Source organism: Ambystoma mexicanum, chromosome 10 (genome assembly GCF_040938575.1).
Source record: "Ambystoma mexicanum isolate Mex_15411 chromosome 10, UKY_AmexF1_1, whole genome shotgun sequence".
In the NCBI taxonomy this organism is placed as follows: Eukaryota; Metazoa; Chordata; class Amphibia; order Caudata; family Ambystomatidae; genus Ambystoma; species Ambystoma mexicanum.
In genome coordinates, this window is record NC_090932.1 from 375,436,141 (window position 1) to 375,449,194 (window position 13,054).

Genomic DNA, 13,054 nt, shown 5'->3' on the forward strand with positions numbered 1-13,054 from the left:
GCTTGCTCTGTTCTCTATTCCCCATCGCATTTTATTGCACACCTGCACCCCTTATCACATCCTCTTTTCAAACTTTGCACTCTCCTATTTGCACACTGTTGTACATAAATGCATAATGCAAAGAACAACAGTAAATGCAAAAACGATTGGCATTGCCAGTGCTTGTTTTAAATGTGCTCTGTATTTGTTAAGGAATTCACCAGTATTCTTATTTTTCCCGCCTTTACAGGTGGTGCTGAAAGGTGATGCCAGGAAGTTGAATCTACATGGAGTAAGTGTGTGCTTAACATTTGCATGCCTCTGTGACAGAGGGATGCAACCTTTGGCTCTCCAGATGTTTCGGACTACAACTCCCATCAGCTATGGCAGCATATTTCACACTGAGGGTTTATGGGAGTTGTACAATTAATCCAGGTTTTTTTTTTGTAATATCAACCATCCGTTTCCTGCGCTAAAGAAGGGGTGGCAGCTGTTCAGTGGAGTAACGAAGTAGAACCCTACTCCGGTGAATACTGGGACATGCTTGGGGCTCAGGTAAACCCCACTCCACTTGTAAACTAGCGCCACAAATAAATGAAGAGTACACACTCAGAAGTGGTAAGAAGTTGAGAGTATATTTTAAAAAATGCCCTTTCTGAGACACATGTTTCGGCGACTGACTCACCTTTTTCAATCAGGGCTAATGGATGTCAATTATAGGTCAATTCTACAGTTTGCTGGATGCCATGTTCATGGGATAAATCCCGCCTCGCAAGAGGTGGTACCTTTCCTAAGCGTCGGCGTCTGGAATGAGAACCCAAAATGATACAATTAAACGGGGGGGGGTTGTAGTTGAAAACATCTAGGGAGTCACAGGTTGCTGACCGCTGCCTATGAACATTGAGTGATCATTGCAATGATAGTGCTGATGTGGAGAGGGGGCTCCCATTCGACAGAGAGGTGGATGAGTGGGCATCATTAGATAAGATGTTCTATTTAAAAGCTGATGAAGCATGATTGGAGGGTTTAGGTGCCACCTCTGCCTTCAATGCACTGTTCTGGCTAGCTACAATACATGCAGACAAGTCTGGAGGGGTTATGGTCTGGGAGCATTGACCAGTAGGAAAGCTACACATAGCCCTGCTTGGCCTGGCATCACTGGTGAAAGGATTTTGAAAACCTCTGTTCTTAACCTTCATGAAAGGATAGGTTCACGTTTATGGAGAGAGGGCCCCATCCAACCATGACATACTCTTACTGAAATGGATCACAATGACGAACAGTCACTCTGCTTTACAAATTGAGGTGTTAGTGATAAACCACAAAGAAAAACTATCATCACAAATCGGATGAGCAGTTCCACCGAATATTTCTTAGAAATAAAGACAGTATTTTCCCCCTGACAGTGCCCTGGTTCGGGATAGATCGGTTCAGTTGCATAACTAGAGTTTACACAGAATGCCTACCCACTACCATAACAATGTCCCTTTTTTCGAGAAAGGAGGACAGTTTGTGTTTCCATAGTAAACAAATATAGCCCGACATCCCTTCTCACTGTTATGGATAGGATGACCGGATGTTCTATTAAAAAGGAGTGCGCTGCTCAGTGAGACGCAGCCTCATGCAGGGGACCCTACACCTCCCACTGAAAGGGTCCTGGTGGAAGAGACCTAGACATGGATGCATTGGATCTGTCTTACCCATTCTCCATACGTGCGCTCGTCACTTCCCAGTCCCAGTTACAAAGAACCAACTGGGTTAATTCCAGCTAATTACTTACTACCTGGGAGGCCCTTAACTGGGGGTTGGAAGGCTGTTTCCAGGCCTCCAAAACTGATTTCACACGTAGCTCCCCAAAACGTCAGAGTCCAGCTGCAATAAGATCCCCCAAGAGGTCAAATGGGATGGGTATTCCATGATCTGTTATCCCAAGAGGTCAAATGGGATGGGTATTCCATGATCTGTTATCCCGCCGAGACACACAACTAACAGACCACATGGAAATATTTGCAATACAAATGATAAAGGCAAGTATTCACTGTTTTTTTTTATCAGAATGGAAACCAGCATGTTCACTATTAGCAATCTGTTGCCACCCTCACCAGTATTTACCTTGCCCCTTCTTTCCACCCTCCCGCCATAAATTAGAGTTGTAGTATTATTATTATTAGAGTATGTATTGAACTTGGACCTAGCTTCCGGAAGCAACAGAACACTTTACAAATCATAGGGGAAGGACACAGTGATGGAAGCAGAGATACAAGGCAGCGGGGGGGCTAACAATGGGGGATTGATGGGGCAAGCAATTTGGCAGCAAGGGATCTACAAGCAACCGGGGGAAGGGCCGGGGAGGGGAGCAGATCACCCACTCCCAGGTTAGGTGGGGTGTGGAGGGTGTGTGGACCTAGGTGTTACGAAGGAGCCATTACTTGAAGAGGAGGGTCTTGAACTCCTTCCTGAAATGTAGAAGTGAGGGGTGAGTCTGGTGCCGACAGGGAGGAGTCCTGGAGCGTAGGCAAAGAAGGCCTGTCTTTTAGTTCTGTCCTGCTGCCCCGGCTGAGTTCAAGTCTGCACTTCTGGTGGATGGTAGGCCTCCGGAGATGCTGGCCTTCTCAGTGAAGTAGCTTTGGGAATTCAGGGCTACAGCCTTCTTGTGAGGGCAGCAGGATAGACGCAGGGTTATAGTGATCTAAAACCATGTGTTATTAAACAGTTCCTTTAAGGGACTGGGTTCTATTGAAAAAAGTGGGATAGCATCTAACAATTTCAAATTATGAGTGGTGTGGAAAGGGCACTTGGGAGAGGGAACCAAACCCATGGCACTCGGGCCCAATGTGAGGAGAGAAACACAAGGGTGCATTCATGCTAGCACCCACCCACTCCCACCTGTTCCAAGCCCACCAGTTAAACACACAGAAGCTTTTTATCCTACTACCATACCCTGAACTCATTTTCAAAATTCAACAGATTCAAAATGGATGTGGGTCCCCTGTAGGCTGAGGGGACAAAGTTGGAAGATAGGAGGCTGTTATTTAAATAAATAATCAATGAACCAACCACTCCAGCATTCCCCTTTGCTAAGCAGTAATTCTGTTTCCCTTTCCTTCGTTCATTTGAGTAACAGACGGGCAGGACTCCCTGTTTCAGGTAGCAATGCAGGATTGGATTCCCATTGAGGATAGCCCGCTAGGTATGCTTCGAGGAGCGGTCTAGTGGGAGGAGTTATTTATCAAATCTGAGTACAGCCACACTTTGACAGAAGCACCTTGAAATGAGGTGACTGCTATGCTCCCTGCTCTGGTAGAGGGGGTGCTGAAGGCAAGGGGATGAATGAAAGAATTGCCGCTCAGCAAACCCTTAAAACTCTGCCCACTATTTCTAACAGAACAAGACCGTCCTGTGAGAAAACTACCTGCTGCAATTGCCAGCTCACTGTCAGAGACATATTAGCTATTGCACCATGAAAGAACATCAAAATAGTATAGCCGGGGTCCTCACCAAGCTGTTCCCAGATGAATGATGAGGCTCCATGCTTTATAATGACTGACGCTGTTCCTACTGCCTACTCGCCACCACCAAGACCACACTTCTGCAAGTCATCTGTTGGCGATACATTCGGTATTGGCATAGTTGACCTAATGCCAACTTGACCGACTCCGATTTGACCAATCTTTTTGGTCGAATTCGGTAGGTCAAATGGTATATTTCAATTAAGAAATAGTTGTGGGATGGGGTAAGGGAATAGGTTGAGGTGGAGAAAGTCAGGGCAGCAGGGTCTCCCACTGCATTATGAAGGGTTTGCCGGGGCCCTCCCTCCACAGTAGGTCAAAAAGAATTCGACCAAAATAATTCGGTCACATCGGCAGTAGGCCAAGATTTCTAGGTCAAACAACCCATATCCGATACATTCTACTAGCACCTCCTAAGAAGCCGGAACAGATTGCTGATAGGGATTGGCAATTAATCAAACTTACCAGCCTCCAGAAAAGTAAACTCAAGAACCCACTTATTGCTAACGCCAACAATCTAATAGTCCTCATGCTCCCATTCAAAAAGCTCCCGATATCCCTTTGGGGTTGTACCTTCATGGAAGATAGTATGGACTCAATGAGAAAGGGGTGCTGCAGAGTATGTGCAACAGGGGAGGGATGTCGCAGAGCCCTGATAGCATGTTTTGTAATCTTACGTCGCCCGTTCTCTTACCCTTCTCTCCCATTTCTGCAGCAGACCTGTGCGGTGTGTCTCGATGACTTCAAAGTAAAAGAGGAGCTGGGAATCCTGCCATGCCAGCATGCCTTCCACCGCAAGTAAGTGTTGCTTAGCCCTGGCAGTGCTTTCCCCAGAAACCCACCTAGGCCAAATGTAAAGGTGGTGTCCAGCATGAAATGGGAATCTTTCACGGCAATTTCAGTGGCGGAGCAGACCCGAGGTTCAGGGGTCAGGCCTCAAAATGTGCACTCATCACTAGCCATTGCCAAGTCACAATTGACTCCTGGTGAGTAAGAAATAGTATGCTGTTCACCTGTGGACGACTGAGGGGGCAAGTGCCCGGCTAGTAGCTTGGAACCTGGAGTTTTAACCTCTCTTCTCTTCTTAACCAAGGAGTGCCAGGTTGTTGATCGTTGTTCCCTCCTGGAGGATTGGGCTCATCCCCACATGGTTTACATTCATGCCTAGTCTTGTAGGGGGCAGGTCGGCGGTATGTAGAGGATGCGGCACAAGGCAGAAGAGGGAGAAGCGGACTGGCGCTCAAGATGAAAGTAAAAGCCTGCTGTGGGGGCGGGAGGGATGACGGGGGTGAAACCCACCTTCGTGGGAGGGGAGCTTAAAGCAGTGGGGGGTGATGAATGGGGAAACCCCCTTCGAAGATTCAGCCTGGATGAAACAGGAAGAGCAAGGGAGGGGAATCCTTTTTATTTACTGTGAGGTGAAGACCTGCATCGTAATTACAAGTGATGCCAACAAATGGGACCCGCACTTGACACTCGGCCATCTTGACTAGCATGTTGTCATGTGACATTGCCACTGTTTTATCAGTGGTGGTTTTGTCATGACGTTTCAAACCATATATGAGACTTGGGCCTGGTAGATAGCTTGTGCCTTGTTGTGATAATACAAAGAGGATATGCGATCTTTCCTTTCCAAGATGTCAGCCTGCTTCAACATTCTTGTAATGCTCTTTCGAATGAACTCTTTTCACTCACACCTTCCTCCTCTTAGATATATCTTCTCCAGTGCCAACTGTCTTCAGCTACTTTTTCAGCCATCCGGGTCGCAGCGCAGCTCTGTCTTAGCTTTGCCATGAGCAACTGCATGCCAGACACAAGACGGGGCATTAGGGCCAGTATATGAGGATCCTCTGTGTCCCATGGCCTCAGTTTCCTTTTTCTGCACATTCAGTATGCTTCTGGAACACCACCTAGCTGTGTTAGCACTTGCTGTATCATGCCCATCCCTCTAAGGTCTCTGGCTTCAAGGCCTACTCAAACTGCAGGAAGCAAATGTCTGAATCTGATCCTCATAAGGTAGGCATTTACTACCTTGGAAAGGATCACGACACAGAAGATTGAGGTTCCTGCCAATCAATCCGCTCCAAGGCCCTCAGGAAGCATGCCACAAAACTGTCCAATTATTTCCTCAAGAAAGATAAAGCATTACAAGTCCCTGGGAACATAAAGCCATGGTTCATGAACTGGCGGATTAAAGTTTTCCAATCCTGGACAAAAAGACATGCAGAGAAAGAGGTTTTGCTTTCCTAGTGACTCCTCCAGACACCACTTTTCTTCGGCCTCCAGGGAGCAAAGTCACTAGCCATGCTCCAGAGACACCTCAAGACACTGAAGGTACCTTTCCACGCTGAATCCTTGGCTTCAGATGTGTGGGGTGCCAAAAGAAGGTGTTTGACATTTCCACCAAGGCCTCAGCAGCTTCTTCAAAGCTGGTTGTGCATCATCCTTAGTGAAGCTATCACAGACACCTCTCTGGACCACAACCGCAGACCTGTGGGCTCACTTGCAGGTTCAGTGGTGGAAACTGCTCCACCCTGATGCTGTGAAGCTCCACCTTCAGGCATCAAAGACTTGGCATTAACCCCACTCACCTCAGCACTGTCACTAGCAATGGTGCCTCATTGGGCCAAATTCTCACAAAGATAAATTAATTCTTTGATGATTGGAATGACATCCCTTGTTGTCTTGAGCCACTTCACTCCAGTGATGCAGACGAGTTCTCAGAGGAGTTGTATGGTAAAGTGGAGAATCTTCTAAATTTGGCAGAGGGCTTACAGGAGGCCAGTGGTTTGGATACATCTTGGAGTTGGATTTTCTTCCAACACTATTCTTGGGCAAACTGCCATGCTGTTTCCAGAAGACCATTGCTAAGGTTGTAGAGAATCTAGGTTTTTCCGCCCCCACTAAGCCAAAGTTGCAGTATGATCTGACGGACATCTTGTACATGGGTTCTCCATCGGATACCCTTTTACCATTCAGTTTAGTGATTAATACCCCTGCTCTGGGAGAAACTGTCTTTGGTTCCGGTGGTAGGCAGCAAACTTACCAAGCAGTATCATCTGGCTCCCTCAGATCCGAGGTTTCTGTCCATACATCCCTCACCAGAGAGCTTTGTGGTGCAGGCCAGCACAGTGGGTCTGAAGTCAACATCTTTCCCCTCCTTGAGCCCTGAGTTGAGGAGCAAGAACCTGGATCTCATGAGCTGCAAGTTCGTCACATTGGGAGACCTTGCCTTGTAAGCAGTCAATGCTACCTCAGTTCTGGTCAAATACTCATACCACAGGATCTCCAAGACAGCTTCAAAATTGCCAACCAAAGACATGAATTATAAGTGTTCTTTTATAACACGCTTAATACCAGTGAGTGGTTTCTAAGTGTGGGATAGGGATTCAAACCTGTGTTGCGCTGCATTGTCTTGCTTTAAAGACAAGCGTGTTGCCCCTGAGCTATCCTTCCTCCCCTTCAACTCTCTCCTAGTAGATGATAGGGAAGCCAGTCTTGATAAGACCATCTTTGTGGAACGTACATTCAGCACCTTTACAACAGTGACACCCCTGGTTGAGGACCTTGGGGTTCGCTCCAGATGTCCAGATCAAGCTTCTGGATATGCCATTCGATGGGAACAACCTCTTTGGGGTGAAGGATGATAAATCACTGTAAACATTCCAAGAACTCAAGGCCACAGCCAAGATCCTGCCTCCACAGAACAATTGCAACACTGCCCCCACCACCAAGTTGGGCAGAGGCAGAGGAGGGTTTGCTGCCTTCTCTGTCCACACAGAGCCGCCAGTACAAAGCCGATGTGAATTAGACTTTGTCTATTCAATAGCAATGAAGGGAGGATGTCCCTGTTAGTTAAAGAGTGATAATGCACAACCTCAGATGCTTAGGCCTTCCAAGTCATGTCACATGGTTCCACCCAACCACGCTCCTTCCTGCTCTTCTGCCCCTTCCAGACTCTCCTGTGGGAAGAGGTCCATCATTTTATGAAAAAACTGTGCCTTAGAGGTGGTGCCCTTATTCAGAATGAGGGAAGGGCTGGTACTCCCTTTCATGTATGGTTCCACAGAATGGCAGGGCCTGCATCACATCATGGATTTTTGGATCTGGAGCTTGTACAAGCACACGTACAAATTTAAGATTGTTACCTTGGCCTAGATCCTCCTGGCCTGGCTGGTGTCATTAGATGTTCAGGACGCCTACTTTCACGTGGTAAAACCATCTCAAGCACAATATTTATCTGGATTTTATGGTTGGAGAAAATCATTACCATTATTTATTCTGCCGGTAAGCCTCTTCTTGGCACCCAGGGTCTTCACCAAGCCATTGCTGTTTGTGGCCGCTCATTTCAGGAGGGACAGGATTCACGTTTTATCCTACCTAGACAACTGGATAATTTGATGCCACTCACAAGGCTTTTTTCAGCACATTTACACCAAACCTACAGCCTGTTGCACTTCTAGGGCTTCTCCCGGAATTTCATGAAGTCCCACGTTTCACTGTCCCAGTCTCTCTGGTTCATTAGAGCATTGTTCGGCACCCGCTTGGGCAAGGCATTCCCTGTTGTGGATCAGGGAGTGTACAACCTTTTTATAGTGGGGTCCTGGCCTCTGCTTTCTGCAACTACTTGGCCTCATGGCTTCGTGCATCCTGGTGGTGCGAGAATCCTGATCATGCCAGTAGCTGCTTCAATGTCAGTGGTCTCAATTCCAGGGAAACATGTCAGACCTCTTGCAACTCTCAGCCAATGTGTCTCAGGATCTGCTATAGTGGACTCATTGAGACAACATGCATCAACAAACCTGGCCTCAACTGACGGTGGTCACAGATGCCTCTTTGAAAGTCTGGGGCACTCACCCCCTTGATCCTATGGTGAGTGGTCTTTGGTCTCTGACCAAAGCTCAGAAGTACACCAATGTGTTGGCGCTGTGGGCCATCAGGCTGCTCTGATTGCCTTCCTCCCCTCTGTGTGGGTAAAGTGTGTCAAAGTTCTAATAGACAACAGAGTTGCCCTGCATCACATCAACAAATAGGGTGATGATGGGTCACTCCCTCTGTGCAGGGAAGCAAGGTGACTGTGGGTCTGGGACCTGGAGAACAACCAGTCTGTGTCTGCAGCCTATCTTGCATTTGACAGAGAATGTGGTAGTGGATGCTCTGAGCAGACTGACTTTGGCCTCCCACCAATAGGAACCCTGATGTGAAGTACTGTAGGAGATCATTGCCTTTAGAGGGACTCCTCGGGTGGACCGCTTTGCTTCCAGAGTGACCAAGAAGTGTGAGTTTTTCTGCTCCAGGGAATTTCCAGCACAGGGAGCTCATGGGATGCATTAATTGTTCAATAAACTCAAACTCCTCTGCGTGCTCCTGCCCGATCCCTGTCATTCTTCTGGTTCTCAGGAGACTGCAGCTGTTCATGTCCATGTTGATCCGGAGTGCTATGGACTAGGCCCAAGGAACCTGGTGTCCGGAACTCCTGGACATGTCCATTTCCCCTCCATGGTACCTACTGGCAAGAGTGGATCTGCTCTCCCATTCGTGGGTCCTCCATCTGAGCCTCAGCGACCTGAACCGTTATGCTTGGCCCCTGGAGAGGGACCTGTTGAATGACTTCCTGGATGTACCCCTTTCCACTAGGAGGCCCACCACTAAGTCCATCTATGGCTGAGATGGCACATATTTTCTGCTTGTGTTGGGAAAGGGGTATGAATGCTTTGGATGCTTTGATCTGACCTATCTCCTCTGTACTGGATTTCCTGTTATCGTTGGCTGGGATTGGCCTACAGATTGGCAATGTGAAGGGTTGACTGCCAGCCATGTCCGTCTTTGAGAGGTCCAATGAACAGGGCTCTTTTTACACCATCTCCACTAGCATGCATTTCTTACGGGCTTGTGGAATCAGTATCGCCCAGGCCATTTTGTTGTTCGTATTTGGGATCTCAACTTGATTTTGACATTCCTAATGGAGGCTTCGTTTGAGCCCTTGCATTCTTTTTCATCCATAACGGGCAAGGGACTCGCCGACCCGCCCGTACACTCCCCCATTAAGCAGGAGCTGTGGCTTAAACTGTCAAAGGGAAATTAAGTTTCCCTTTACATTGCATCCCATCCCACATCCAAATAGACCTCAGTGAGGATACTGAAAAGAAAATCCCAGTGTCCAATGAATTTTCAGCAGTACTTTTTTGCACACACCTATCAAGTTGATGTGCTGAATTAAACAGGTCATCTATCTCTTTGAGACTTGGCGACAATGGGCGAGTAATTATTAAGCAGCTAGGATGGTATAGTTTGCCCTATTCAGGGGCATCAGCGGTCGACATGGTCTCCAAGCAACAGAAGCAGGAATAAGAAGTAAAATCTATTTAAACTACTAGTTATTATGTGATTAAGTGTGATATGTTTCTGTATTATTGTGTTAGGTTCCATGTTTAAACCAATTCACCGAATGCAAAAAATAAAATATATAGGTGGTTTATGGGACAGTCAAGTTGATGGTGGGGATTGTGAGGGAAGTCCATATGGGTGATGGGCTCCCTATGTGTATGCTGCAGCATTTGTGTAAATATTGGGGGTCAATGGTGGAAGGTGGGTCTTTCAGGTACGTTATGGTCTCACTATGTGAAGGATGGGGTCAGGATGTGATTGTTGGGGCCTCTAAGGGAGTGCAACTGTCTTCGTGGTGGTGGTTTGGCCTCCAGGTGGGTTCTGGGTGTAACTGTACGTTTGTTGGAGTCTTCCTGGTTTTTTTTCAGGCTACATGCAGGTGCCCCTGCTGATTGTTGTGCCCGCAAATTGGAAACGAAGATCTGCATGTGGATGGTCAAACACCCATGTGGGTGAGGAGGCTTCCCAGTGGTTTCCTGGGCCTCCAGGTGGGCGCTATGGCATCAGTGTGGATCTTGGGGACTCCAGAGGGCACCAGCCCTACCTGAACAGGCGCTCAAGTGATATTGGAGCCTTGAGGTGGGAGGTTCTGTAGTATTGGGGTAGATGCCTAGATGGCCGAATAAGGCAATTGAGACAGTCAGGTGAGTGGGTGGCATAAAGCTAGTCAAGTGTGTGCAGGTTTTTTTGGAGGGGGGGGGGGTGCTGCACCGCCAGATAAATGCTGTGCCCATCACCTGGTACTGACAATGCTGTTCTTCTCTTCTCATTCTTCAGGTGCCTGGTGAAGTGGTTGGAGGTCAGGTGTGTTTGTCCCATGTGCAACAAACACATAATTGGCTCAACAGAGCAGCACACAGGGATCGGCACCTTGTTGGATGAACTGGTGTGAACACTTATGGACCATTGCAACAAACCCTGATCCCACGTAGATTGGACATCGCCCAAGAAGACCAGTCATTCGCTGGATGGTCTTCAACATTTAATGAAACCAGAAGGCCTATCTTTGTCCAATCGTCATCATTTGTCCTTTGAGGCTTGTCCTGGTATGTGAAGACTGCACTTGGGTCTTCCACATAAGCCTGCACCCCTTGTTCTGGTAAAGATGCTTGTATATTCTGAAGCGATACAGAGACGAGTGCCCATCAAGGAGGGGACGGTTCTTCTTATAATGGGGAAGAAGCAGACAACTCCAATCAGTGTCCTTTGTGAAATGGCTATTGCACTTCAAACCCTCAGCACTTAAGCTTGGTCAGCAACACCTCCCTAAAAACCTGTGGTACAGTCAAATAAGACAGCAAGCGGACCTAACATAGAGACTGATACAGAGGCTGGCACGCAGGAGACGAGCTGTTATGGGAAGTAGTTGGTGCCTCTCGCCTCGATGCATAGCTAGGCTGAACAGTGGCACACAGCCTTTGGTCTAGTATAGAAAGCAGAACGTTCTCTCAGCTGGATAATTGTTGTAATGGAAAGTGATGCAGCTCCTCTTGGGGGAAGGGGGGGCGAAGTTGGAATTGTGAGGGGTTCAGTGGAAGTCAACCAATGTGCTGTACATGGAATGAATCCATTTAATGAAGCAAATGATTACCTAGAGGGGTAAACGCATCCCAATACAGTGAGTATACCGAAGAGCAAATCCCAAGGAGCTCAGTGTAAAATTCTGCAGTGTTTTTGCACACACCTATCAAATTGCTGTGTTGAATTAAACAGGCTGTCTATCCCTTTGAGGCTCGGCGACAATGGGGAATACATTGTTAAGCAGCTAGGATGGTATAGTGGTCCATGCTCAGGGACATCAGTGGCTGACATGGGCACCAAGCAACAAAAGCCGGAATAGGAAACACAGTCTATAGCTTCCTGTTTGTAAGTGTAGCTTAAACCATTTCTGGAACGTATGCAACGGAATCCAGGATTCCCTTTAAAATAGCGCTTCTGTTGCCATGGTTATGTGACATATTTGTGTGTCAGCAGGCATCGTTCTCCCGGAGACACCTATTCATATGGTGCACTATAGATAGCTGTGAAAAAGAGAACATAGGTCTGTGTTTTTGTGAAAAGGCAACCTTGCTTGCAGGTGAAAACGAGACTTCAGTTGAGTTAACACCCAGGTCGACCTCTCACTTCCCTTAAAATGTGCATGCAGTCAGTGAATGGGCAATTGCATGCCCAAGGTGGGGCAATTCTTTACAATCTCCAAGTAACTAATGTGCCGCTAAAACCTGCCTTTTCACGAGGTTCTGTGGCAAAAACACAACTTGCCCATGGGCAAATGTTAGCGGCCCGGTCCATAAACAGTAGCTCTTTGTAGTATGCTGCTGGTGTAATCAACACAAACCATCCGGTGGGCTGGCTAAGGGTTCGCTGTTGGGGCGTCGAGTTACCGCTGGTCGGTCAGAGCCCCTACAAGCTCTGGTTTTTGCGGCCCCTGGGATAGGTAGGTCCCTGTATTGTTGACCCATGCGCAGAGGCCAAGCAGGCGTTGGCTACTTGGGAAGATAGTCCACCTGTTCTGCATCTCTGAAACTATAGGGTTGGAAGAGACTCATACATGGGCGTAATTTTAGGGGGGACACGGGTGTTTGCCCAACCCCCCCAACTTTCATGGCATACCATTTTGTCCCCATTCAAATGGCTGGGGCACCTTTTCTTCGGAGGCCATGTCCCCCCCAACATTCTCAGCAAAGTTACTCCACTGGACCCATAGAATGTGATGGTCAGCCTGGCATTCTGCTGGCACCAGTCCCAGACCCTTCAGACTTTTTAGAGCCACCTGCCCTCTAGCCCCTGTCCTTGTCTTGGTCTGGTTTGTGATGCTTAAGGCAAGCAGTGAATATGGCATGGGGATTGCCACAGAAAGGCAACAGGTGAGGTGTTGTGAGGGCTGTACAAGACAACGACTTGAGCTTGCCCTTTGATTGCTGCTCTACCTGGTTTGTGACAAGTTTACAGCTACAGTTCAATATCTTGTCTTGGATAGAACAGGCGTTGCTTGGATCTTCTGGCCATGTACAGGAAGACCTACCCACTCATGTGAAGCTGTGGGTATTAATGGAGAGAAAGTGCTTACATGGAAGACAATGAATGAATGGAGTCCTTGGTCGGTGTGAGTGAGAAATGCAAAAATAGTATTAGATTATTATAAGTGGAGCTTGTTTGCTTTAAAGTTGTTTGGTATT

The 13,054-nt window shown here is 47.6% G+C and overlaps 1 protein-coding gene across 2 annotated transcripts in view; it reads left to right on the forward strand.

Moving 5' to 3' along the window:
* The window catches only part of RNF122 (ring finger protein 122), a 196,305-nt gene extending 184,700 nt beyond the window's left edge, over nucleotides 1-11,605 (forward strand). For both annotated transcript variants that reach the window (XM_069617964.1, XM_069617963.1), the window contains exons 4-6: nucleotides 230-271; nucleotides 4,204-4,286; nucleotides 10,653-11,605. In XM_069617964.1, the coding sequence (XP_069474065.1) occupies nucleotides 230-271; nucleotides 4,204-4,286; nucleotides 10,653-10,767 (240 nt within the window). In that variant the 3' untranslated portion in view covers nucleotides 10,768-11,605. The remainder of the gene's footprint in view (nucleotides 1-229; nucleotides 272-4,203; nucleotides 4,287-10,652) is intronic.
* Nucleotides 11,606-13,054: the final 1,449 nt, after the last annotated feature.